This window comes from Diceros bicornis, chromosome 21 (assembly GCF_020826845.1).
Source record: "Diceros bicornis minor isolate mBicDic1 chromosome 21, mDicBic1.mat.cur, whole genome shotgun sequence".
NCBI classification, from domain to species: domain Eukaryota; kingdom Metazoa; phylum Chordata; class Mammalia; order Perissodactyla; family Rhinocerotidae; genus Diceros; species Diceros bicornis.
Window position 1 is genome coordinate 35,639,038 of NC_080760.1, and position 25,322 is coordinate 35,664,359.

Here is a 25,322-nt window from a genome sequence, read left to right on the forward strand (position 1 = left end):
AGGTTCCAATAACATCTCCTATTCAGACCAAAAGGCAGTGATTCTCCTCTGCTATTGCCAGAGAACGTCACTACCCCTAGCTGGTGTGCCTTAACCCTTGCAAATTGTGCCTTCACTTAACTGTCTTTCATCATCCCCGTTGAGTGCACCTTCTGTTTCCTACCAGTCCAGACCAATAATGGAAATGAGCAATCCCTACCTCTTTCCCAGGGAGAAATCCCGAAAGAAGACTTCAAGAAGACTAGAAGTGAAAGAAAAATGCATTCTGGAGATGACCTTCTTCTTGAATTGAACGAAATGCTGGCTCTGTTTCCTATACAGAAATCTCCCCATTTGGAAGTCAGCAATTACTTATTTTTTTTTTCGGAAGAAGATTTGCCCTGTGCTAACATCTGTTGCCAATCTTCCTCTATTTTTGTATGTGGTTTGCCGCCACAGCATGTCCGCTGACGAGTGGTGTAGGTCAGGACACGGGAACCGACCCCAGGCCACTGAAGCAGAGTGCCCCGAACTTAACCACTAGGCCACAGGGCTGGCCCCAGCAGTTACTTATTTTAACATGTAGAACATAGTATTACAGAAAAGGTATTATAAAATGAAAACTGTCTTGAGTCCTCCTCATACTTTCCTGACTACCAAGATCTTACTGGCCCAAACCATCAGCTTCTAGTCACCCCAAGTGGAAATCCACCTTTGGTGAGAGAGTAAGGATTGTTATTGCCCGTAAGTTGTGAAAGCCAAGACCTAAACTAAACAAACTCAAGTCCAGAAGCTTGGACTTGGGTAAGAAAGGAGGGGTAGTTGGAACAGGAACAAGTATTTTCCCGTCAGCACATTCTCAAACATAGTTTATAATAGTATATTAAACGTAACGTATTGGTGTGACTGTCGATAAAGACAACAGAAGAAACAGTGTGAAAGCAAGACTTGGAGACATAAAGAAAATGCAATGGAAGGGAGCACCTTTTTAATGGGAGAGCTCATTTCATACCAAAGCATAAATTGCAGTTTCCTGCCCCCAGCCATGCCCTCATGCTCCAGTGCCCAGATGGTTTTGCCATAAAGACATGCCATAAAGATACCACCTGTTTCCTGCTCCTCAAGAGGCTACAAGTCTTTGGAGCTCTCCCTGAAGTCACTCTTGTTTGGCCTATCTCAGGTACAACACATAAATAAAAGGCACATTTTTATTAGAGAATCTCAAGTATTACCCATCCATTGAGCATCCCCATACATGGGGCTATGAAAGCTATCTTTTCATTATTATTATTGCTAATAAATATTGCTCAGGAACGAAGTATTGCTGAATTTAGGAGAATTCATTTGGCCCTCAAATGCTTGTACTTTAGTGATTATGAGGGTAAGTGCAATGTACACGTGTTGTCAAAGACAAATTGACAATTTTATACTCAGATCCCATAGAACTGTTTACATCTCTCTGAATAAGACTTTTGACTCGTAAATGCAGAGAAAGGGATGCTTTACCCAGATTTAGAGCAACAGAATTCCTTATTATGTCAACAGACGTCTATGATGTGGGTTTGTACAAGCCACAGAGAGCTGTTGACTATGATCTTGACAGGACTGAGATGATCTGGTGCTTTTGCTCTTAAGTATAGAAAAGAAAAGAGATCCGACTCCACTTCTGTTCTCACTCCCCACTCCCAGTTTAAAACACTTTCCCTCTAGGAAAAACAATATTTTCCTTCTGGTGTTAAATAAAGAAGAGAACCAGCTCTCCCACATCCAGTGTAGCTAGAGGAGAGAAGAAAGAGCATTAGATAAAGACTGAGATCTCTGGATCTGACCTTTTACAGATGTGGCTTGGGGTCCCAGCTCTGCCATAGATATATGCTCTTGGGCAAGTTACTTAACTTCTCTAAACTTTAGCTTCCTCATCTGTAAAATGAGGCCACTGATACACTTAACTTATGGGCTTTCGGGTGACCAATTTGTCCCAGTGTTAGAACTGGAAGTCCTATGTCCCTGAAACACCCTTATTCTCAGGACAGTGAGTCGCAGTATATTTTGTGAGGATTAAATACAATAACACCTGTGAAGTGCTTCACACAGTGTCTCGAACATGACAAGCTTTCAAAATATCAATATGATTAGTATATATCCCCATCACCTGGCTCCTGGATTTTCTGTTCCGTGGAGATAATAAATATTCATTGAACCAGGCATAATGCTAGGTGCTGTACATTCGTTGTCTCTAATTTTCACAAATATTAAAAGAGGTACATATGGCCATCCCTGTTTTACAAATAAGCTGGCCCCAACATGAGAAACATATCTAAGAACTAGCACACGGAAGAGCCCAGACTTGAACTCACATCTGATTTCAAAGCCACAGGGTCTTTCCTCATGTTGCAGATTCAAGCTGTTTATGTGAAAAAAGACAGCAAGGAAACTAGACTCATTTGACTAAGTGGGCAAATGAGTTTTAGCCAAGTGGGGGAAGAGGACAAAAAAAAAATGTTAGGTCTCTAGCTTGGGAGTCCTTATGACCCACGGTGGACGTCATCAACACACAAAGGAAATATAGTTCTCATTTCAGGAAGAAAGAAGTCTCAAGGAAGATGTGCGCCTGTGGATTGCCATTTTATCCTTATCTCAGCCTGGATTTTTTCACCCATAATGACATTAACTCTCTCAGAGGGTGAAGAGAAAGTAAGGTTCGTCGGTCACCCGTCTATCACTTAATGATAATCACATCTGTGCAAGGCACTGTGCAAAGTTCTCTGAACATAATGATGAACAAGACAAGATCTCCCACTTTTGAGGTGGAGGAGATAAATAAACACTGGTTATTAAAAAAAAACAACACTGGTTGGAGTTATTACTGAGATGGCAAACAAATCCCTAAGGGAGGAAAGAGATGAAAGATTATTAAACTAGTGAATTCAAATGGCAATGCTTTTTTGATGGCAAAGTACTAAGAGAAATGTAAAATAATGTAAATACAGGGATAGAATGACCAGCTCTTCATGGTTTGCCTATGACCTTTCTGATTTTAGCACTGAAAGTCCTTCAGTCCAAGGCATCTGGTCACACTACATGGGGGTAAATATCTAATGCCTAAAGGCAGGCAAAGTAAATTCCAGTCATAGGGTAAGTATGAGAAAAACAAAAGCACAAACATAGTAAAAAATGGCACCTTGTACTCTACCTAGCATGGAAAGAACAATAGGACATGTGGTGTATCAGAGCAGCAGTCATAAACTCTGGCCTAAGGGCCAAATCCAGCCAGCCACCTGTTTCTGTTTGGCCAACAGCTAAGAATAGTTAAATTCTGTAATGGGTGGAAAAAAAATCTAAGGAAGAACAGTATTTCTTGAGGCATGAAAACTATATGAAATTCAAATTTCAGTGTCCACAAATAAAGCCTGTTAGGACAAAGCAAATTCCATTTATTTACGTAGCATCAGTGGTTGCTTTCGCACTACAATGGCAGAACTGAGTAATTAGCGACTGTATGGCAAAGCCTTGTACAGAAAACGTAGGCCAACCGCCGTTCTAGAGAACACTTGCCCTGTCTAAGGGCAGCCAAATAGGCTTCTGCTGATTGTTGACAGGAAAAATAGCCTACAAACAGAAACTAAGTAAAAAACTCTTTTAATGTTTTGAGAGGTCAAAAATCTGGATTTTTATGCGAAATTTCCTGATTTTTACATTTTGGCATCTAATTCATTTTGTAAAATATCATGTGGGCACTGCAAAGCAATCTGTGGTCTGTATCCAGCCTGCAGGCCACCATTTTGCAAAGTGCAACGTACATCATGTGTTCTACACTAACACTTTCCCCAAGAGGTCATTACATTGCTCCTTAATTTGAAGGCAAATCTATTACAGCTGACTCTTTATTTATCAGTCTCTTTCAATTTCAAATTTGTTTGTAATTCAATTGCTTTACCCATTAGTGCCTTTCCAGGATCCTCAAATCTTCTTAACAGCTTATAAAAGCTTTTTCCCATCCTAAACAGAATAAAACCCTTCCTCAACTCTATTCCCTCCAGCAGTTATTGTCTATTTCTCCTATTTCCTATTTCTTCAAGGAGTAGTCTCCACTCACCGCCTTCCCTGTGGTCTCCCGTCCTCTCCTCATCCCAGTATAATTAGGCTGTTTTTCAGACTGCTTTATTGAATGTGCTCCCAGGAAGGTCACAGATGAACACCTTATTGCAAAATTGAATGGATGCTTTCAAATTCCCGTCTAACTTCACTCCTCTCTGGCATTTGACATCCCTGACCACTTCCTCCATTTTGAAAGTGTCTCTATCTTGGGCTTCACAATAGCACTCTTTCCTGGTTCTCGCCCTACCTCTCAGGCTGCTCCTTCCATTTTTTTTTTCCTGGCTCATTTTCATGTAGCTAATATTTATTGAACACCTGACATGTACCAAGCATGGGGCTAAGCATTTTCCAAATGTAGCTGGTATGTATTTCACTCCACAGAAAATAAAACCATTTCTCTAAAATAAATTTCATTTCTAATCTAAGCTTGCAGCTTACATGGCTTACATGATGTTTTAATTCACTCTTTACTGAGGTTCCCATCTTCCCCCCAGGGTTACACCAGAAATCTGGTAAATGGAAAATGATGGGAGAAGTGCAACAGGTGTGCATGTCTTCACTGTGCGTGTCTCCAGATCCCCTCGGGTCCGACAATCTGTTTTCAAGCTGTGCCCAGGACCCTCAGGACCTAGGGTTTCACCTCCCTAAAAGGATCACACAGCACATCCTGGAGTGTAACCACCTGCTCACATCCACAGACTTCTCTCCACTTCTGAATCCCAGGAAAGGTCTCTTTCTCTCTTGGCACTCTAAAGGCTCTTTCCACCTCTTCAGTGGGTTTAGCTTTTCACAAAAGAACAGAAATGCCTTAATTTTATACTGCTTCTGCTCCCCACTCCGCTCTGCAAAAAGCCCCAAAGCCAAGAAAATACTTTAAAAGGGTATGCCTTCCTTGATGGAAAATGGAGATAAAAATAGAGGGGAAATTTACCAACTTATGTTTCAGCAAGGTCTCCTGCCATAATTCTTATGCCAACTCCAAGAAGTGGGTATTATTAACACTATTTTACAGATGAGAAAATTTAGACTTACACTTAAAGTTGCCCCAGGCTATGTAACTGCAAAAAAAAGTCTCCAGCTTGTAACCACCGTCTAACATGGCCTGTCTCCTGGCCTCTGCCTGGAATGCTGGTGGTGTTCCTCTTCCAGCATGCTGCAGAGGGTCTCAAGTGTTCAGTGGAACAGTGATCAGCCCCTGAGACTGTGTGAAGAAACCACCTAAATGCAGGGAAAGAACAACCTGAAGGAATTAAAGGGGACGGTGCCCAGAGCTCACACAGAGACTGGAGTTTTGCCTGTTCCCAATAGCCAGAGCACAAAACTTCTTAGGCCACAGGCATCATTTCCACTTTTACATTCCAGCCAAGACTGGACATCCCTGCCAAGAGGGGTCAAGGACATGTGCTTCCTAGAAATGCAGCCCAAACAGGAACTGCTGCCCCTCTGGGTTGGGCCTCCAGCAGCTCTATTTACCCGAGCCAACAAGTCTAAGTCTTGTTCCTCACTGTCGCATACAATCCCTCTCCTCAGAGCCATGGGAGAATTCCCATTGCCTTTACCACTTCCCATCCACAAGGCAGCCCCGTCCTGACTCAGCAAAGAGATAGTGAGAGACAGTTTAAAGGAGAGGAATATAAACAGGAGAGATCATCTAGACTTCCTCCACAGCCGCCATCTTCCCAACCACCATAAGGAATAACGGGCACTGGAATTGGGAGCTGTGGGCAAACCCAATTGACACCAAACACTGCTTTTGTTCAGAGATTTTTTTAAAAAGTCAACTCTCCTAAAAACAATTCAGACTGTTTTTGCCCTTGGGAAACTATGAGGCTGCTTTCCTGGTTTACTCTGTTTACAGTGAGCTCATTTTAGAGAGGCAGTTTCTGAATCCATCCACTAGAACGGGACCACCATGCTAGCAAGCTGTTGGCAACTTGCTCAATGAAAGCATGAATGAACCAAGGTCTCAATATAAAAAAAAAACAAATACCCCAACCTAAAATAGTCTTCCAGACCTCATTTTAATAGAGTCCCTGTCCACTCAGAGACTTTCATAAATAACCCCACAATTAATGACATGTGTTTATCGGCAAAGCCACTCACCTGAAATACACAGTGGTTGATGTTCTCTCTGGGTATGGAGTTTATTTATGAGAAAGAAAGACTTGACCTAGGGATAAAAATAGAGCAGCAGTTCTAAACTAAATTTGCAACTGCTCTCTCCAAAAGCCTCGGGTATAACCTATTTTGAGAAGAGTTCAATCTGAGGTGATATAGAAATCTAGCTAAGCAAGGAGCTTGCAATTATTAAAAACAACAGAATTGACCCTTCTCACTTGTCATGCTGACCATTGAGAGACAGAATTACAGCACCTAGTAGGTGGACTCTCTCTTATCAGACGTATTTTATGTGGAATTATGTTTAGAGCACACTACATAATTATTGCATATCGATGTTAATGTACTGAAATCGTAAAACAGGTCCTCTCACACCTCTGCTTGCGACTTCTCAATGATTTTCCATTGCATTTAGAATAGAATCCCAGTGTCTCAAACGGGCCTATAAGAATCTGCTTGCTGACCTGGTCCTTACCAAACTCACCACTGTGTTCAAGCATGCCTGTTTTCTTTCCAACCCTCACACATTCCAAGATGTTTTCCACTCCAGTCCTTGGCCATGCTCTTCCTTGTCCCTACTCTTCTTGAGGCCAGGTCTTGTCATTCCCCAAGTCTTGGCTGTAATGTCTTCTACAAATGACATCCCCTTCTCTTTCCATCCCGTTGTCACTCCGTGTCTGTTTTATTCTTTCACAGCACATATCACAACTAAACTTTGGGGTTCTTTAAGGGGTCTCTTTCTCCCATTAAAGTGAAAAATCTACAACATCAGGAACCATGTTTATGTTATCCAGTTTTATCCCCCAAAGCAAGTACAGGTATTGGTCTGTAGTAAATGATCACTGAATCATGACTGAATATGAAATGAATAATGAGTCATATTCTAATTCATTTCTACCATACTTTCACCCTACCCCAAACTACAAAGCCCAAGTCAAGCATTCCTCCCCATGCCCATCCTCATTCTTCCTCCTGCCATAAAATCTTCCCTGAGCTCCTCATTTCTCAGCATTTAGAGACAAGGCATATGAAGTGCCAGAGACATGCCTGGACACAGTGGGTGCTCGATAAATATGGCTATCATTAGTAGCATCAAGTTCACTTCTTCCAATGCATTCCTATAGCTGTGTTTCCCAAACATCAGTTTTTCTCTTACCACCTTCATGATTTTTCTCATATCCCAGTACCATCTGTCCTACTTTTGTTGTAATGTATTTCTTATTTGATGGAATGTCTTCCTTCTTAAACAAATTTATTTTTAAAGGCAAATTTATAGAAATTAAACACCCATTTCACTGACCATAAAAGGGAGTGACTGTAAAAATTAACACAATGAAAACAAAACAATATGCTGTTCTGTTTTTAAAAAGAGAGATTAGTGGGGCTGGCCCGGTGCCGTAGTGGTCAAGTTCGCATGCTCCGCTTTGGTGGCCCAGGGTTCACAGGTTCGGATCCCACAGGATAAGTGGACCTATGCACCACTTATCAACCCATGCTGTGGCAGGCATCCCACATATAAAGTAAAGGAAGACAGGCACAGATGTTAGCCCAGGGCCAATCTTCCTCAGCAAAAAGAGGAAGACTGGCAATAGATGTTAGCTCAGGGCTAATCTTCCTCACAAAAAAAAATAAAAAATAAATAAATAAATAAAGAGATTAGCAACTGTCAGAGATTGGGAAATGCTAACGTGAGTCTTTCTCCGTGACACCATCAGAAGGACTGAAAATCTCTGAATGACTTCCTCACTCCATGCTCCATTGCTATTTAAAGCCATAACTGTGTCCATCTAAAATCATCCCACCTACCATTCAGACTCTTCTGTCATATTGTATTATTACTAACACTTTTTACTTGGCATTTATTATTCTCTATCTTGATTGGTTAATCACACTTTTATGTCTATATCTCATCCCACTGTCTTATTTCTCTTTATATCTGCCATAGTTCTTAGGTTGATAACTTACACAGAATATATGCTTAATACAGTCTCAGTTGAGTCTAATACTTAGAGTTTTGAACCAACTTGTTCAAAAGAATATATTCTTCTAAACTTCAAAATATTTTTAAAAGAGACAAGTGAGAGAGGGTACTCAGAAGTTCTGGTTTCCATTTCCCTCTGTCCTTCTGATTTCTCATAGGTATGTACCTAAACCATCCAGGCTACTGTAGCTGAATATCAAGGATGCCCCTTTAACTATGTGAACTACATTCAACTAGGAAGAGGGCTTGACACAGGAAGTGTATACCTTTCATACACGAATATATCAGAAGCAAACACTCTAATTTATAAGTGAAATAAATGCCAAATAAAACCAGAAAAAAACTGAATGTGTGATTTATTATATTTAAGATTGGTCTATAAGGCTTAAATATGTCTGTCATAATTAACAGTAAATGAATGCAACTTTACAAAATCAGTATTTTGATACAGTACAGAACTAAATGTGGCAACTATGCATTGGAAAATTAATATTTCCTCAACGCAAATATCAAATATGCAGCACCATTTAGAAGCTTCCACTAACAACGCAAGCTGCAGTATTTATTACAAGCTCTACCCAGAACACAAGACTATCTAAATCAAGTATTAGAGAAAAACAGTGGAGTCATTCAGGCGTAATATGTCAGATCTGGTACAGGATTAAAATACTAACTTTTTTTTAATGTCCTGGTTTCAAATTAATAAATACAAAAACAATATAAAAATATACACCAGTTGATGAGACTGCACTGCAGATGATCAGGAAGTTAAATCTCACTCTCATATGTATGCATGTATGTCTTTAGTGTCAGAATTTCTGGATAGCTGCGGCTGGTCTTTCGGAAGAAATCCAGACTGGTGAGATGTTCAATGTCCCGCACCCGAGCTGTGTGCATCTTTATGAGTTCTTCTACCCATTTTGATTCATCCTCTGAGCTCTGCAATGGAAACAGAATACAATCAGAGTCAGAATTTTCCAGAGGAGGTTCTCCAAATGGTCAGTTTGCCTCAAGTCCACAAATGACTTCTACGTACTCTTGCACTCAGAGCCAACGCATGTTATTCCTTCCCGGCCTCCCCGCAACTCGACCACATTCCCATCGGTAATGTGCCACAAATACCCGCCCTGGGCTGTAAACATTTTCAGCAGCAATTAGCTGTACCAAATAAACGAGACATGTGGCGTGAAAGGATATTTGACTCAATGGGTTCTCAGAACATAAATCAAACTTAGGAAAACCAAAGGCCCTGGAGAATTCGATCATTTGTTTCTTTTCTCCGCAAACTGCAATGTTGAGCACAGAGTACGAATAATTTAGAATGCCCTTCCCCCCCAAGGAAAGTGAAGAGCTTGTGCCAAGCGCACAGAATTACGTGTGTGCATTCCCAGTCTTTCAGAAGAACCCACTACATCAACTATATCATCTATTAGATGCAAGGAATTGATATTTGAGTAATGAGTTCAACTTGAAGTAGCTCAGTTGATACACCTGGCGCTTTGGGGCCCAGGAGGCCTGGGTTGGAATTGTGGATCTTCCACTTCCTGGCTATGAGACCTTGGTCAAGCTACTTGACCACTCTAGACCTCAGTTTCTTCATTGGTTCACAAAGATAATCATGCTGACTTCAGCAGTTCCCTGGGAGGGATGGAGAAAAAGAGGGAAGAACAAGGGGGGGAAAAGTAAAGTAAGAAAACAGCATCATGAAAAAAATGAAAGAAATCTCTGTCTTAACTACTCGCCAAGAACTGCCTCGTTGGCACAAATTCCAGATGGAAGACATTCAGATGTCCCACACCAAACAATTTATCTCATGCCTAAGTCGAAACCAAAGAGTAATCCAGACAAAGCAGTCTTTTACATTTAAAAAGATCTTTCACTTTTGAGGGAAATGGAGAGAAGAAACGAGATCTGAGAGCTCCGAGAACTATGGAGAGATGCCTACCTTCATTAGCAGACATAAGGCAGGAGGGCCTTTGCAAATAATTTCATTCCCAAATGCCCTAGGAATTTGGGAATGCAATGGCTTCCAAGAGTCTTTCTACAAGTTGAAAGGCGGCTGCGTGTCCCAGGGCCGAGAATGTTCAGGCATGCCCTTGCCCAACTTTCTTCCTGCTAGTGGTCTCAATGAACTACCCACCAAAGTCCAAGAACCTGCAATGGGTTTTCTCGGAAAGCTCCAACCCACACAGACCTGGACAGGGAGCTACAGAAGCTTGTGCCAGTGCTAAATATGTACCATGAGGGTGTTGGTTCAGGAAACTGATGCCTGGCCATCCCAGGCAAAATGAAGAAATAGGAAGAAATTGCTTTGCAGGCTGGGGAAGTAAGGATTTTAACCCTCCATGCCCCACCCTCCTAACCCAAGCTAACCAAGATCTCTGCGATTCACAGGAAAGGACAGACCTAAATATAACTCTACCCACAACGGTACTGACCAATCCTCAGTGCGACCATATAATTAACGAAGTAGGAGGTCTCCAAATGGGTCAGGACCCCCTCAGAGTAAGCAGAGCAAGCATGAAGCTGTATTTTGGGAAAATTTTCATATTCAACTCATTTATTTGATTTTTCAATGGTCAGTAAGTCTAATTTTTCCTTTGTAAATGCAGTCATTTGAATCTGTGGACAAGGGGTGAAAAGGTTTTTCCTAATTTAAATAATAGCCAGCTGGGAGTATACGAATTCAGGGAAAAATCTGTCTTTCGCTATTTCTTTCCTTGTGAAGTGATTTGCCAATTTCATTTGAGAGGCATTCTCTTCTGGTCTTCACATGCAAAAATCTAGCCTCTAGTTAGTCATTAGGAAGTCTTGGGCTATGTCACACGTGAAGAAAATGCCTTCTGCCTGATGCTAGTTGGCAATCCACAGAAGTGTTTGCTGAGGGAGACTCTAGTGCAAAATGCAAAACGAATAAAATTCAAATAAAAGTTGATGTGCACCAAGGGAGAAAGGAAAGGAAAAACTTTAAATAACTTAGAACACTAACGCAAACAAAAGCACAATCAATGGACTTGCTTACTGTCTTCCTTGCTATAGACATTCATTCTTCACCTGCATTTTCCCCCTGACTTTCTCCCAAGTGAGTTTGTGAATTCAAGCCCCCAGCAGCTTTAAGTGAACTTCAAAGCAAGAACAGGTTTCTACATGGGCAGGGGGTTCTCCAGCGAGAAGTAGGCTGGCCATGAACTCTACTGGAAATACCTCTCAGCTCTGTGCAGAGTCAGGAACCAGGAAGGAGAGGAAGACCTGTGAGGACATTAGTGGATTTCACTTGTCAAATGTAAAATTTGGGGTGACTAAAGAACTCCCTTTCAACTGAGTTTGGAACAACACCTTTCAAACTCTCCTCTCATCAAATTCCCCTAATGACAGAGAAACTTGAACATACACTCCTTAGGAATATCTCGATGTACCTTAAATGGCCTACTTTAAATATGAAATGTTCTTTGTAGTCTCTGCTTTATCTTAAAAATGCATGGCAATTTTGAATTTCACTCCATAATATACGTGTTTACTTTTTTGCTAAAATTTTACCTCTGCATAACAAGTTTTTAGTAAAACTGAAGTTCAAAGAAAGTATACCATGTTACACAGAGGCATTCCATCCCCCTGGCATAGCATGAGCTACTCTCGTCGTTACAAACAGTTGAGCAGGTCAGGCCAATAAGCTCATCTCTCACTTGCAGTTCCCTTGCTTTCCCACCTCCCAACCAATTAATTATAAGATCTTATTGATCCTTCCAGTATAATTTCGTTGCCTTCTGCCCTCCTTTTTAAATTTCCAAGACCACAACCCCAGTTCAAGTTCTGCTTACCTCAATCTCGTGAATCTTGGCAAAGCCCTTTGAGCACCATGCTTGATCCCCTCAAATTCAAATTTATCTCCCTAAAGCAGAGCCTAAAGTGTTGCGCTTATGCTTAAACATTTTCCGTGGCTATTTAACGCCTGAGCAATACGAAAAACTCTTAAGGTCCCAAGATACCACTATTGAAATCTGGTAATTTTGAAAGAGGATGTCAGAGGCCTTGAATCTAAAGTTCTGCTCTCCTACAAACTAACCAGGTAATCATGTAACATACTTTTCCTTTATTAGCTATAGGTCTCTCAACAGTTAATGAACAGAGAGCGGGGGAGATCATAGATACCTGCTAATAGGGTAACTGGATGATTAGAAATAATATACGTAGAGGACTCGCACAGCACTTGGATGGTAACATGTACTCAGTAAACGGTAACAAGTACCACTGCTGCTGACATGACTACTATTACTACTACAGTTATTTTATATTTGATTCCACGCAACTTGTAAAACATTATCTTCAACTATTACCCTCATTTCCAATATTCTGGCCAAACTTAATTAGCTTCCTTGGTCATATTTCATATTTCTACTTTTTTTTTCCTGCATCCCTTATTTGCTTTGGATATTCAGAGCCTCAACCTTCTGATTAGTAGCCTCAACTGAAGCCAGGGGCCAAAAGCTACCTTGTCCATGAAGCTGATAATCTCTGTTGAAGCTACTCTTCTGGCCCTTTGCCTTTTAGTGCAGCCATTTCTCTACCTGTTTCATGTGCTCTCCCCCACTGAAAGCTGCCCGGAGTAGTGACTAGGTTAAACACACTACTGTTTCTTTCTGAGTACGTTGTACAATTTAGGAATTTGAGTATGCTTGTTGACTGAAAACCTTCTTCTGTAGATTATATCCCTGTGCCTTCTATTCTACAAAACGAAATCATAGAGACTATCACTCCTGAAATCAACCTTGGAGCATGGACTTTCCATCACATTAAAGGGATCTGGAGGAGTTCTGTGATTTGTCCCTGAGTGCAGAATTAGTACAGGGCCAGGAGCACACAGCATGGCTCTGCCTTCCTGCCCAGGGCTTTTGCATCATGCCATCCTGCCTTGACGTAAGAATAAGTGAATCAGGAGTCATCTGTGCTACGTGAGAGTAGGGTGACCTGTTACAACTGCCCTCATAACTAGCAGCAAATAAAAATCTGATTTGTAAAGTATATATTCCTGTGTGTGTCTTTTTAAAAAGTTTTTATTATAGAAATTTTTGAACAGCCACAAAAGTAGAGAGAATAATATAATGAGCCCCTGTGAATTTTTACCTGGTTTCAATAATTGTCAAAACTTTGCTACTTTCCTCTTTCTTTTTACAAAACATATATGTCTTTTGCAAAACTAAAAACATTTGGGCACTTTTAGCACGTGTCAAAACTGAACACACAAAATTACATTAAATGTACACCCACACCCCCACACATATCCTTACGTTGAAAAATAAAATGCCATTAGTACACAAAGTCCCCAAGTGTTAAGCAAAGTTTTGTTTGGGTCATTTCTTCTTTCCACTTGGCTGTATAGTCAAAATGTTTTATAAGTGTGTTCTGGTTAAGAAACAAAGATGAGTTATGTAAGCAAATCCTAAAGGACTCTGTCTTTGAACTCACATTGCAGCTCTCATCATTGTCTGCTCTGTGAGGAAGGATGAATGAGGAGACAGAGAGGGGGCCGTCACACTTGTCCGCAGGCTGAGTGAAATCCAGGCAGCTGGTGATGATGCTGTAGTAATGAGTCGGAACGGGAATGGAACTGCCTTCGACGTACCTGAAACAGGAAGGCGAAATACAATTCTAACCGACGTAGTAGCTTTCTTTTCTAAATGGTGACCAACGAATATTGCCGAAGTCACTGAAATTAATTCCCACTCAATTGTATCACTCTCACTTCTAAGCGCTAGCCCACTTCTCTATCTCTGAACATAATGTTTTTGCTGCCTGCAATCCTCCTTTTTCTCTCAATCTGGCAGAGTGACAGAGATATTCCAGGCAAAGAAAACAGCTTGAACCAAGACTTGGATGCTGGACATGATGAATATATTGGTGTAGTAGAAATGTAAGGCTGGAAGAGTCAGTAAGAGCCAAATTCTGGAGGGTTCTGAGTGCCACATTGCGGAGTTTGGGCATTATTGTTTAGGCAGTAATGCTGCACTGAAGTTTTCTATGCTAGGGAGTGTCATTGTGAGATCCATGTTTCGGGGAGATAACTTTCAGGGAGTTGGATAAAATGGACCAGAGACAGGAGACACTGGAGCTAGGGGAATAATAGCCCTTTCAAGCCACAATGAGATCCAGAACTGGGTACAGAGAAGTCACTTACTAAAGGAAATACTAAGGACTGAGTGCTGGTGATGAGTCCAGAGGTATAAAAAGTCTTTTCCAGTAGAGTGAAGTACAGAAATTGCAATTCCTTACCTGGTTTTCTATTATCTTAATTGTAATCATTTTCAAAATACTGAAATTATGATTGAACTGATCATGTAATTTGGGCTAAAAACTATAACAATGATCAACAATAAAATAAATGTACAATTAAAATGAAATTTCTCTTACAAATGACTGGAAAGGGAGTGAGATAACTTCTATTTTATTAGTTATCTATATGAAAAAATAGCATTTTGTTCTCTAATTATCTGTAAGTCATAATTAAACCCTCATATTTTGTGCTGCTCTGATTTTTTCATGCATGTACAAAATTAAATGATTTCTCATGAATTTGTTGTATCTGTATCTACTTGCCTTCTCCACCAGACTGTTAAGTTCCTTGTGAACAGAGTATATCTTATCCTTTCATATCCTCAATAGCACCACAGAGAGATAGAAACTAGATTTGACCAAAGTCTATATGCAATTTCTTATTGAGATATACTGACTCAGAAAATCTAAGGGATTCCAAAAGTCCCTCCAAATAATGAAGATACATGAAAATTATCATCTTCCCACTGAAGAGTTGTTGAAAAATAAACAAAAAAAAATTTTTAATCTTGTGATATATTTTCTTTCATGGAATGGAAAAGTGCATTTATTTGCACAAAACCCAATTCCATTCTAACACCAATGCCACGTTTATTCAAAGGTCTAAAAGAACTGAAGAAATCACAAGGAGATTCAAAAAGCAAAAGATTTAAGGAGTATCAGCTCTTCTCTAGTACGTGAATATTTGAAAAATAGCCTTAAGTGAGATCTTGGAATTTAAAGCCACACACTGAGTGGAAACGAAAACTTACTGTTTGATTTTGTCCTGTGTGTCATGTAAGCCATCATAGTCATAGTCAAAAATTGGTCCACTTATCACGTTAACTCCATTCCTTTCTGAAGCATATTTCTTCACCAACACCCTTTGGAAATAATTCCAGACTCCTGTGCAAAGACAAAATCAATCCCTCATGAACAAAACTCCTTGCTCCGGCCAAATTCTCTCTAGGATGCATTCTACAAGCCAAACGTCACAAGCCAAGAGACAATAGAGCTGTTGTGATTCTTGAGAAGAATCCATCCTAAAGCATTAGCTGTGTGTGTGTCATTTGTGAACCAGCAAAGAGAAAGACGTGGAGACCTTGGTAGGGGAGTTTCACCTAGCCCAACGAGTCAGGGAAGAATTTGCTGATGAAGTGGCTACTGAGCTGAGATCTGAAGGATAAGTGGGTGTTCCCTAGGCAAAGAGATAGAGACAGAACATACCAGGCAGAGGGAACAATACGTACAAAAAAGGAAGTATGGTGTTTGTGAGAAATTGAAAAAAGGCCTTAATCTACTTTCTCTTCCTTCATGATCTCGCAGATATGCTAGATCCCAAGTTTATGTCTCTAGCCCTGACCTCTCCATGGAGCTCCAGACATGTTACCCAACCACCCATCTCCTGGTCCACTTGAACACCTAATAATCACGTAGAGCAAAATCCAAACAGAATTCTTGATTTTGCTTCCCAATCCTGCGCCAATTCTCAGTTTCTCCATCATAGTTAATGGTACTCGCACTCACTCAGATGTTCAAGTCAAAATCCTAGGGGTCATCCCTGACTTTTCTCCTTACTTCATACACATATGAACAAATCCTGTCAACACCAGCTCTAAAATGCATCACAGTCATCCAAATCTGACCACTTCTCACCATTTTCACTACGTCCACCCTGGTCTAGATTACTATCCTCTCTGCAATGAACTACTACAAAAGACTACTTTCTGGGGTCCTTGTAAGAAACTCTTACTTCCCTGTAGCCCATTCTCTACCAGATGGATCCTTTTACACCATGAATCAGATTGTATCACACTCTCTCCAACACCCATTTCTAACACCCCAGATGATTTCTCACTGTAATTAGAATAAAATCCCAACTTTCCACCGTGGTGCCCCGCCTACCTCTTATGACTTTACTTCCTACCTCTTTCCCCCTCAGGTACATGGCTTTTTACCTGTCCCCAACCTTGCCAAACTTGTTTCAGACTAAGACTTTGCATTTGCTCTTTCTTTTGCCTGGAAAACTCATTCCTTGCTCTGTGCACGTCTGATTTCTCCTCCATTATTCATGTCTCACTTTCAAGGTCACCCTCTGGAGAAGACATCTTTGTTCACCGTAGCTCCAATTTACATTATGGCCAATCAGAGAGGCACAAGAAGAGCAGAAAGGAAAAAGGGAAAGGCAAAAGAAGGGAATGACAGAAGAGGACAGAAAAGGCACACAATGAGTTGGTTCTGAAACGTTAGATTTAACTTACCACGCACTATTCTACGTGGGGGTTGTGAGGTTCAGGCTATTATCACTTCCTATCTCCCTTATTAAGAAGTTATCAACATTTTTCTCATAGTGTTTCAACTGTTCTTTATACCTTCTGACACTCTACTCTGAATAGAAAGGACAGAGCAGCCCACCAGAGCCAAAATACCATAGATAATTGTTTGTAATAAAAAAAAGGACAGTGGGAGAGTTCAAATGTTAACTTAAACATAAAATTTGGAGAGGCAGAGAGAAAAAGAAATAACAATGAGAACAGTCAAAGGGCCAAACCCACAGAAATGCAGCATGTGAAAAAACCATTCCCCTAGCGAAGAACAGCGAGCTCTCTGTGAAAGGCACTTCGCCATGCCAGCCTCAGGGTGGTACCGTGCGTTTCCTTTATTACTGCTTGGTCAAAAAGGCATCAATAAAGAATAAAGGAATCCAGGAAACCCTGACTGTGGAAATTAAATGAAGTTGCATTCCATGTAATATTATGATAAATGTATCTATGTGAGTTTCTGAAACATTTCTCAATTGGGCCTGAGAATGAACCAGGAAACCTCCTTTCAAAAGCATACTTGAATTTTTCACTCATAAGCAATGGATTCTACCTTTGAATAAACCTTCATTTACTACCTACGACATCAAATAAATGTTTTTTTCTCTAAACCACATTGGCCATTTCACCAATGTCAAGTTGGGGAGTTCTGCCACTGTAGATGGCACTTCACTATCACTTGTTCGTATTTGGAGACTTTATTTCAGCCCTGAGAGTCTTGTAACACAGCTCAGTGCTCCTTTACCAAGTGGAATTAGGTAGTGGTGACTTCCTTTCCTACCTTTTCTACAAGCATATAAGTCTGCTCACCGTGAATGAACTAAAGAAAGGTAAAAGCTACACCATAATGCTCTATCTTTGAATACATGGATAGATGGATGGATGGATGGATGGATGGATGGATGGATGGATGGATGGATGGGTGAATGAATGAATTCTTTGTTATCAGAAATAGAAAATGATTATTTTTGCCATAGAACAATTAAGTCATAAATCCATATAAGCCACAGAGGTCATGCAATCAATTCTTGTAATTTTGCAAATGAGAGGTTAAATGGCATTTCTATGATCACACAGCTAATGATCCCACTCCAGAGACTAGAACTCAGTTTTGGGCCAGGGCTTATTGTGTCTATACCATTCATAGCATCACTACCATCCACAAATATTTATGTCATGTGCACAGAAATTATGAGTGTTCAAAGAAACTAAGATAATTTGCATAGCCCTAAAACCATCTGAATTTAATACTTTGATGATTCAGAAGACAATTAGGCTTTTGCTGGATTTCAGGGTCAACATTCAGAATACATCATCACTGTCACTCTAAAGGAGAAAGGTGCTGGCAGCTTTTACTGTAATATTCAGATGCTGTTAAATGTCAAGTAGCCTCCAAAATACAGAGAAGACTCTTTTTTAATCACCAACATAATGAGCATTGAATTAGAAAGAACACCAGATTAGAAGGAAAACACAAACTTCGTTTAGTTCAGCTTCTACCATTCACGACCTGGGTCACTTCTTGGGACTTCAATTTCTTAACTATAAACCACCTGCCAACCTCCTTCACAGATTCATAGTTTGGATTAACAGTAGAGAATTTACATAAAGATCTTCAAAAATTATAAAGGCTAAACACATGAAAGGCATTTTTATTATTAAAATTAATATAGAGGTAGAAAAGGTAAGTGGTAAATTTAGAAATATTTCTTTTCACAAATAACAATTTACCAGGTAAATATTGGACTTACGTTTAAAAGCAGGATACATTGGAACCATATTGGTTACTAGGAATGTATCATATTTAGCTTCTGGTGAAGAGCTCAAATCTAAACATTAGGAAAACAAATAGTGTTCATTACTTATCAAAGTCTACATCAATTAAAAAGTAATCTTCTAAAATTGTCCAAACAGCATGAAGTGAATGGATCTACTCTTTTATTCCTATTCATTCCCTCCTTTATATAGCATTTCGTACATTCTCTCCCACTCAGTCTCTTCCCTTCACTCTGTAGCTCACTCTCAAAAATTTTTACAATGCTTTTCCTTCCTACCTAGTCTTGGTTCTACTAAGTATTATGTAAAAGAATTCCTTGATATCACAAGTATAACTGGGACTTTAAAAAAAGCGTCATGAAGGTAATGAGAGATAATTAAAGGGCCTTATGTATTCTTAAGAGATCATTTCTATAGTATTATTTAAAAGATTAATATCTTAATGATTTACTATTTCACTTTCAGATTCTCATTTAATGATGTGAGGGGGCACGCAGAATATTCCCTTGCACTTCAGAATTCCCCTGAGAACAGGATTTCTGCAACCTGGTCTCTTTTTTGGCTGATTTTAGAAGGATTCCATAGAAGTTCATCTCTTCAATCTCTTGAGTGCCCCTCTTGAAGAAAACCTGAAACCACTGAAATCCTAAATACCAAGTTTCACATTCCAGACTCCACAAAATAACATCCCTCTAGAATGGTCAGATCCTGATACTCTATAACTTACAAGGCGGGAAGAGGAATCCATAGGACATCTGTTTGTCATTTTTGTAGGCCAAACAGCTCTGACTGAAACTTGGAGAAACGCGGACATCAGGCCGGACACAATTGGTCAGGTGATCAGGGATGTTGGAGACTTCAGCCTGTGTGGTGAGTCAGAGGTATTCAGTAATGCCATCGCAGAGACAACACCTAGCCAACAGGGCAATACTGAAGCCAGAACTGCTCTGTTATGAACAGCCAGAATCAAAACCCCTCTAGCTTTCTCGATAGCTCATATTCTAATATTCTGACTCCTTAAAAAAAGTCTCAGTTTTAAATATAGTAAGCAAGTAATTTTCAAACTCTTATTTTGTTAACAGCAGAACTCTTTCATCAAAGTCTTAAGTAAAACAACAATATATAAAGCAGAAATCCCCCTGTTGAAGATAAATGGGATTCCACAGAAGACAGCTTAAAAAATAACACTCTGTAAAATAACATAGACATATCCCCATTTTAAAAAAAATTGTATGTATATTGCATGTGCCTGAGCAAATATATGTGCACACAGTAAAAATTAACATGAAGCTGTGTTTGGGGAAGTAGTCATTTGAATTCAGAAATTAAAAACAACTTCCAAATAATTTTTCATAATTCCTGATATAAACTTACCAATTTCATCTTCACCAAAACTGAAACCCCAACATAAAACCTTTATTAAAAAACAGGATGCTATAGTGGGGGAGGGTGTGTATGTGTGGACCCATGCGTATATAGGGACTCATCCTTTCCATTCAATTTTACTGTGAACCTAAAACTGCTCTAAAAAATAAAGTCTGTCAAAACAAACAGCCAAATCTTGGTGGCTTCTGTAACTATTGGCAATGATAAGCAGAGTAAAAGAAACTAAAAGAATTAATATACTCCCTTTGATATTTAACATATTACCATGAAGTTATTAGAACACTGAATAAAGTCTAGTTCACAGTATCTTGCAATTAGATCCAACATACGATTTCTTCCTCATTAGGAAAAATTAAAATCTTTTCTAAGACAAAATTCTGTTAGGCAAACAATCATTATGTTAAGGCAAGGAATGTAATTACTTGAGGAATATAAAACCCAATTTTCTCAATGACCTGTTTGGAAACAGTATATGATGTCCAGAGTGGCATTAGGAATATTTCACTATAACCACTTTCAAAGTCAGTATGATATAAGATATCATATCGAGTCCGATATAGCACAGCAGGCCGTCCATAGAGGAGGTGTCGCTCTAGGAAAGAAAAAATTAGCTGTGTTAAACACATATTAAACTTTATATCAAATGTTAAAGAAATATTGGAAGAGAGTCAAGTTGTCCACAATTTGGTTGCTTACTTATTAATAATGTAGCTCCTTCTCCTTAATTTAATCAAGTTAGTTTTCCTAACAGTACTGTGGTTTATTTGATCACCTTAGCATGGATCAAGGCTTACAGCTATCAAAACTACAATGTAAATGCCACATTTATTTTAATGCTTTTTTAGTTGTAAAGAATTTCAATCTGTATAGGAAGGAAATAATATGTAGTAAATTTTGAAATGATCCAGCTGAATGGGAAGTCAATAGGATTGGATTTTTGTAGAATTCCTTCATTTGACCCCTGAAAAGGCTCATCAAATTAACCAATGATTTAATTAAGAGGAAGGCACTCTTTGATCATTATTTGCAAACTGCAACTCAAATATGCATTATTTTAGCACAAAAAGTGAGTAGTAATGTGCATTTAAAGTAAGCAGCTTGGTCACACGGAGGAAAACTCTTTAGGTAAGAACTTAAAGGAACATGTATAGATAAAATAAGTGGGCATTCAAGAGGGTCCTTTAAATATAGAAGAGCGGTGGTCATCAAAGAACTCAGTTAGGACCCCAGAATGTAGATTCAGACCCTCAAGAGAAAGTTCTCCTTTTAGGAAAAAAAAAGAAAAGGTCTGAAATCTTACTCTTTTAGAAAGAAGACGTGGGAGTTTAGTGAGCAAACCTTCATTCCACCCCCACAATAGATGCCCGAAGCTTGATCTGCCCATTTTGGATAGGCTAAAGTCAGAACTTCCACAGATTCTTGGAAATTGGGGTCCTACAGACGAAAATATTTAGAGATTGAGGCTTAGGCAATTCACAATTCCCTAAGTGATAATCAAAAAATTTTTTACTATTATTTCTACTAGAGAAAATCTGCTCTGGCAATCACTTATTAAATTATGTATACATGTTGCTTTAATTAAAGTATTACCATTCTATGCAAGTAACAGAGAAAACGCTTTGTAGAATACTTTGCAAGACCCTCCCAAGTAGAACTGCTGATTTGAGGCAAAGCAGCCCACACTGTTAGAGCACAAGCCTGTTCTGGGTAATTTGGCTTTGTCAGCATTGCAGGAAATGGAGAAGCCTTGGTTAAGCTGCCAAATTTGGGGACCCACTCCTAAGAATTAGAACATAATATGATAATATTATATGAATGAAATATAATGAACAAATAAAAAGCCAGCAAATCATAATAGTAGTACTTGGGGGCAGTTAACCAAGTCAGACTTTCCTTTGAAACTCAAACCAAACCTTTTCTAGGTTCAAAATTTCCAATAATGTTTTCCTTGTTTTCATTTTTGCTGCCTCTGAATTTCCTGGTTTCAGCTGGAAGCAGAAGTATCAAAATTCTTTGAGAAGCTATTCTTTTTTTATCATTCAAGTTTTAATGCTTACCAAACACATTCCTTCAAACTCAAATGCAAACCTAGCATCCAATCTATTCCGTTGAGGGGACAACAAAAGAGCAACCATGTTTCTCTATGCAGCACCCCTCCGGAGAGCAGCCATCAAATAGTCTTGGACAATCTATAGACTCCACCAACTCTGGTCCCCCTTCTAGGCCTCATTATTTCTTGGCATTCCTCAACATAACACGCCATTCCATGAAGGCTGATTTATTTGCAACACTCTGTTCATGATTGTTGTTAGCAGCTCTGTGCTCTTATACACGTGATTCCCTATCTCTCTATCCAGAATAACTTCTCCATCAGTCCTGTCACCTATCTCCCTTCAGATTTTTCCTTACTGTATTCCCCCTCATCAAACATTTACTGAGTACCTTCTTTGTGCCAGGCCTTGGGCTATAGAATAGAGATACTGGGCAAAGATAATTAAGATAGAACTCTTACCCTCAAAAAGCTCACAGTTCAATGAAAGAGACAAATATGGGACAAAGAACTAAAATCCAATATGGTATGAACTGTATCAGAAATGTTTACAGAGTGTGATGGGAACACAGCATGAGGAATGCCATGGATGGGGGTGAGGTGCATCAGTGCAGTTCCTACAGAGCATAAGAAGCTGAGCCAGGGTGACCCCATGTTCCGATTCATGCCTGTTGCCCTGGCATAGCTGTTAACTGTCCCTCTTTTCACACTCAAAAGTGGATGACAAATAATATGGTCACATAGTTCAGCCCTCATGGAAGAGAAATGAGGAGGACAGGGAGAGAGGGGACAAGGTGGGAAGAGACATCTTAAGATTCACTGTCTCCTGAAAGATTTCCCCAGGTAAGCTTCTCCTTCTCTACTCATTCTTCTGCTCTCCATGTATAGACTCAATTTTCTTCAGAAATGTGGGCTTCACAGCTTCTAAGCTATTATGCACAACTGTGGTTTTTGGCACATAGGTGGAGCACAAATATATCATTACCTGACTAATTTTTTCTCAACTGTTAACTGGGCATATATGACATGAAAGAAAAAAAATGTAGCAGTGTTGACAGTCTCCTAAAATCCAACCAAGTTCCCCCACTGACACAAAGAAGCTACTTGGGTCTTCCTGAAGCATAGTAGTTTCATCTAATCTTTGCAGTAAGAAACACAATATTTAACATCTAGAATCAAAATTTAGATCTTCCTTTTTCAGTTTATCAGAGTATCAAAGAATCACAGGTTCTTGGTAACAGCCTGACTCTGTTACTCCTTATGACATCTTGAGCAAGCCATCCATTGCATTTCTGTTGAGCAGAAAGTTCCTGCTCCAGCCACAGGAGTGGACTTGAATCTCAGTCCTTGGACACATAAGCTCTTCATCTAGAGACCAGCCACCCTGGAGACGAGCCTGCATGCCTCTGCTTTTGAAATATGGTCCTCGTGATTTCTTGATATGGATCTAGTATAGCCCGTGTCTTTCCAGTAGGAACCAGGCTGGGTTCCTACTCCATGGAATTCCAGACGGAGCCTTTCTTCCACACCCCAGTTCCCTGTTTACAATAGTCTCTGGCATTTTTGGTACACGCCAAGGGTCTCCTCCAGATACCACATTTGGCAAAATACTGTGAGGCAAATCTTTTCAAGTGGTGTGGACTTCCCCAGCGCTCATTCTTTTTGTGTTCGAAAATTTGGTCATCCAGACTAGAGTTTGTGTTTCTTTTCCCTTCTCAGCTTCCTGATTCATATTCCCACAGATTAGCTGGCTGACTTGAGAGCCACATGAAAATCTCTCCTCTTTTTTGTTTTTTGAAAACATTCACTCCCACAATAATATGCTTACATTTTACCACAAAATCTCTACCCAAGGTCTTTCCTTTTCCTGTATGCTTTGTCCTCCTTTGCCTTATAAGTGCCTACTATCATTTACTGCCATGTCAACCTCCGCTGGAATTAGATTCGATGTTTCTACCAGTGTCCTCGTCTTTCTTACCTCAATCCTTAAAACTATGTTGTAATTCATCCACTGGCTAAATCTCACAATAAAATAATAACTTAATGAGGAGAGAGACTTTATCTGTTTTGTTCACCATTGTATCTCTACCTCCAACAATGCCAAGCACATAATCTCTACTTAGTAAACACTTGTTGAATAAATAAACGCTTTTTTCACTTTTAAAAGATACTGTTCTTTATGACTCTCAAGAACTGGCTCTCTACATTTGACCTGCCCAATATAACCCCAGGAGATAGACTGAGCAGATCAATATCATCTCCGTTTTACTGGTGAAGGGACTGGATGTTCATGATTTGTACAAGATAATTCACCTACACAGTAGTACCCAGAATCTAGGCCTCCATCCTCCTGGTCCATTATTCTTCTTCTCAGATTTTTGGGCAGTCTCCAGTGGAATGCCAACTGCTGGATTATTCTAATGGAGGGCGTATTGGAATGAAGATCCAAGTACCCCTGGGCGTGAGTTCTGCCTGAGACATGCACGCTGAGAAGCTAACGAGGATAGCAATTTGTACCAAAGCATCGAATACTTCAGAAACAACTTCCAAACCCTGATATGCACAGAGATTCTCTCCTGACATATTATTCTCTTTGTTCTAACCCTTAGAATAAGAAGCTTTTATAGAGGAAAGGGCTTTAGTATCATATAGAACAAGAGTCAAATCTCATCTCAGCTTTATAGCTCTGTGATTCTGTAACTTAACCTCCCAAAGCTTCAAATCTCACTGAGATGTTGTGCCATTTAGAGGCAAAATATATAAAACACTTGGCTCAGTCTTGACCCAAAGTAGTTGTAGTTGTGATTTAGTAAATGGCATAGGCTCTGCTTCAGTATCAGTAAGGAATTTTGGTAGGTAAAGGTTATTAAAATTCAGTGTCTATTCCATTGAATTCGTCTTGAATCCTACTATAAATCATAAACAATTATATTCTGTATTGATTTCTTCCAAATCTTTCCCAAAACACACACAAGGATACACACATAGAGAAACACAGGTATATCTCCTTCTTCCTCTAGCACAGCTAACAACTCCAGAAATAACAAAAATGAGAAACATTTCAGAATTGAAAAGAGCTACAGAGCAGATTCCCTCTCTAGTCATATTCGGGGCTTTTCTTTCAAGTTAACAAGAACTACTAAAGTTTAAGTCATTTTTCTATCCAAACTAACTTCTCATTGTGTGTGATAAAGAGCCAAATATATATGTGTTAAAATAATATTTAATTCCTTTTTTCATAAAGATTATGGTGAATGCTAACCTGACTAAGAAAACATAAAACATTTTTATAACAATGTAAATAGAA

At 39.5% G+C, this 25,322-nt stretch overlaps 1 protein-coding gene across 9 annotated transcripts in view; it reads right to left on the reverse strand.

Moving 5' to 3' along the window:
- Positions 1 to 8,526: 8,526 nt before the first annotated feature.
- The window catches only part of ENPP2 (ectonucleotide pyrophosphatase/phosphodiesterase 2), a 107,120-nt gene continuing 90,324 nt past the window's right edge, over positions 8,527 to 25,322 (reverse strand). For 5 of the 9 annotated variants that reach the window (XM_058564851.1, XM_058564848.1, XM_058564847.1 and 2 more), the window contains exons 20-26: positions 21,879 to 21,953; positions 20,421 to 20,557; positions 19,307 to 19,442; positions 18,555 to 18,632; positions 15,256 to 15,388; positions 13,640 to 13,796; positions 8,527 to 9,115 (exon numbers count right to left, since the gene is read on the reverse strand). In XM_058564851.1, the coding sequence (XP_058420834.1) occupies positions 8,945 to 9,115; positions 13,640 to 13,796; positions 15,256 to 15,388; positions 18,555 to 18,632; positions 19,307 to 19,442; positions 20,421 to 20,557; positions 21,879 to 21,953 (887 nt within the window). In that variant the 3' untranslated portion in view covers positions 8,527 to 8,944. The remainder of the gene's footprint in view (positions 9,116 to 13,639; positions 13,797 to 15,255; positions 15,389 to 18,554; positions 18,633 to 19,306; positions 19,443 to 20,420; positions 20,558 to 21,878; positions 21,954 to 25,322) is intronic. The other 4 variants (XM_058564850.1, XM_058564849.1, XM_058564853.1 and 1 more) reach the window with 1 other exon arrangement.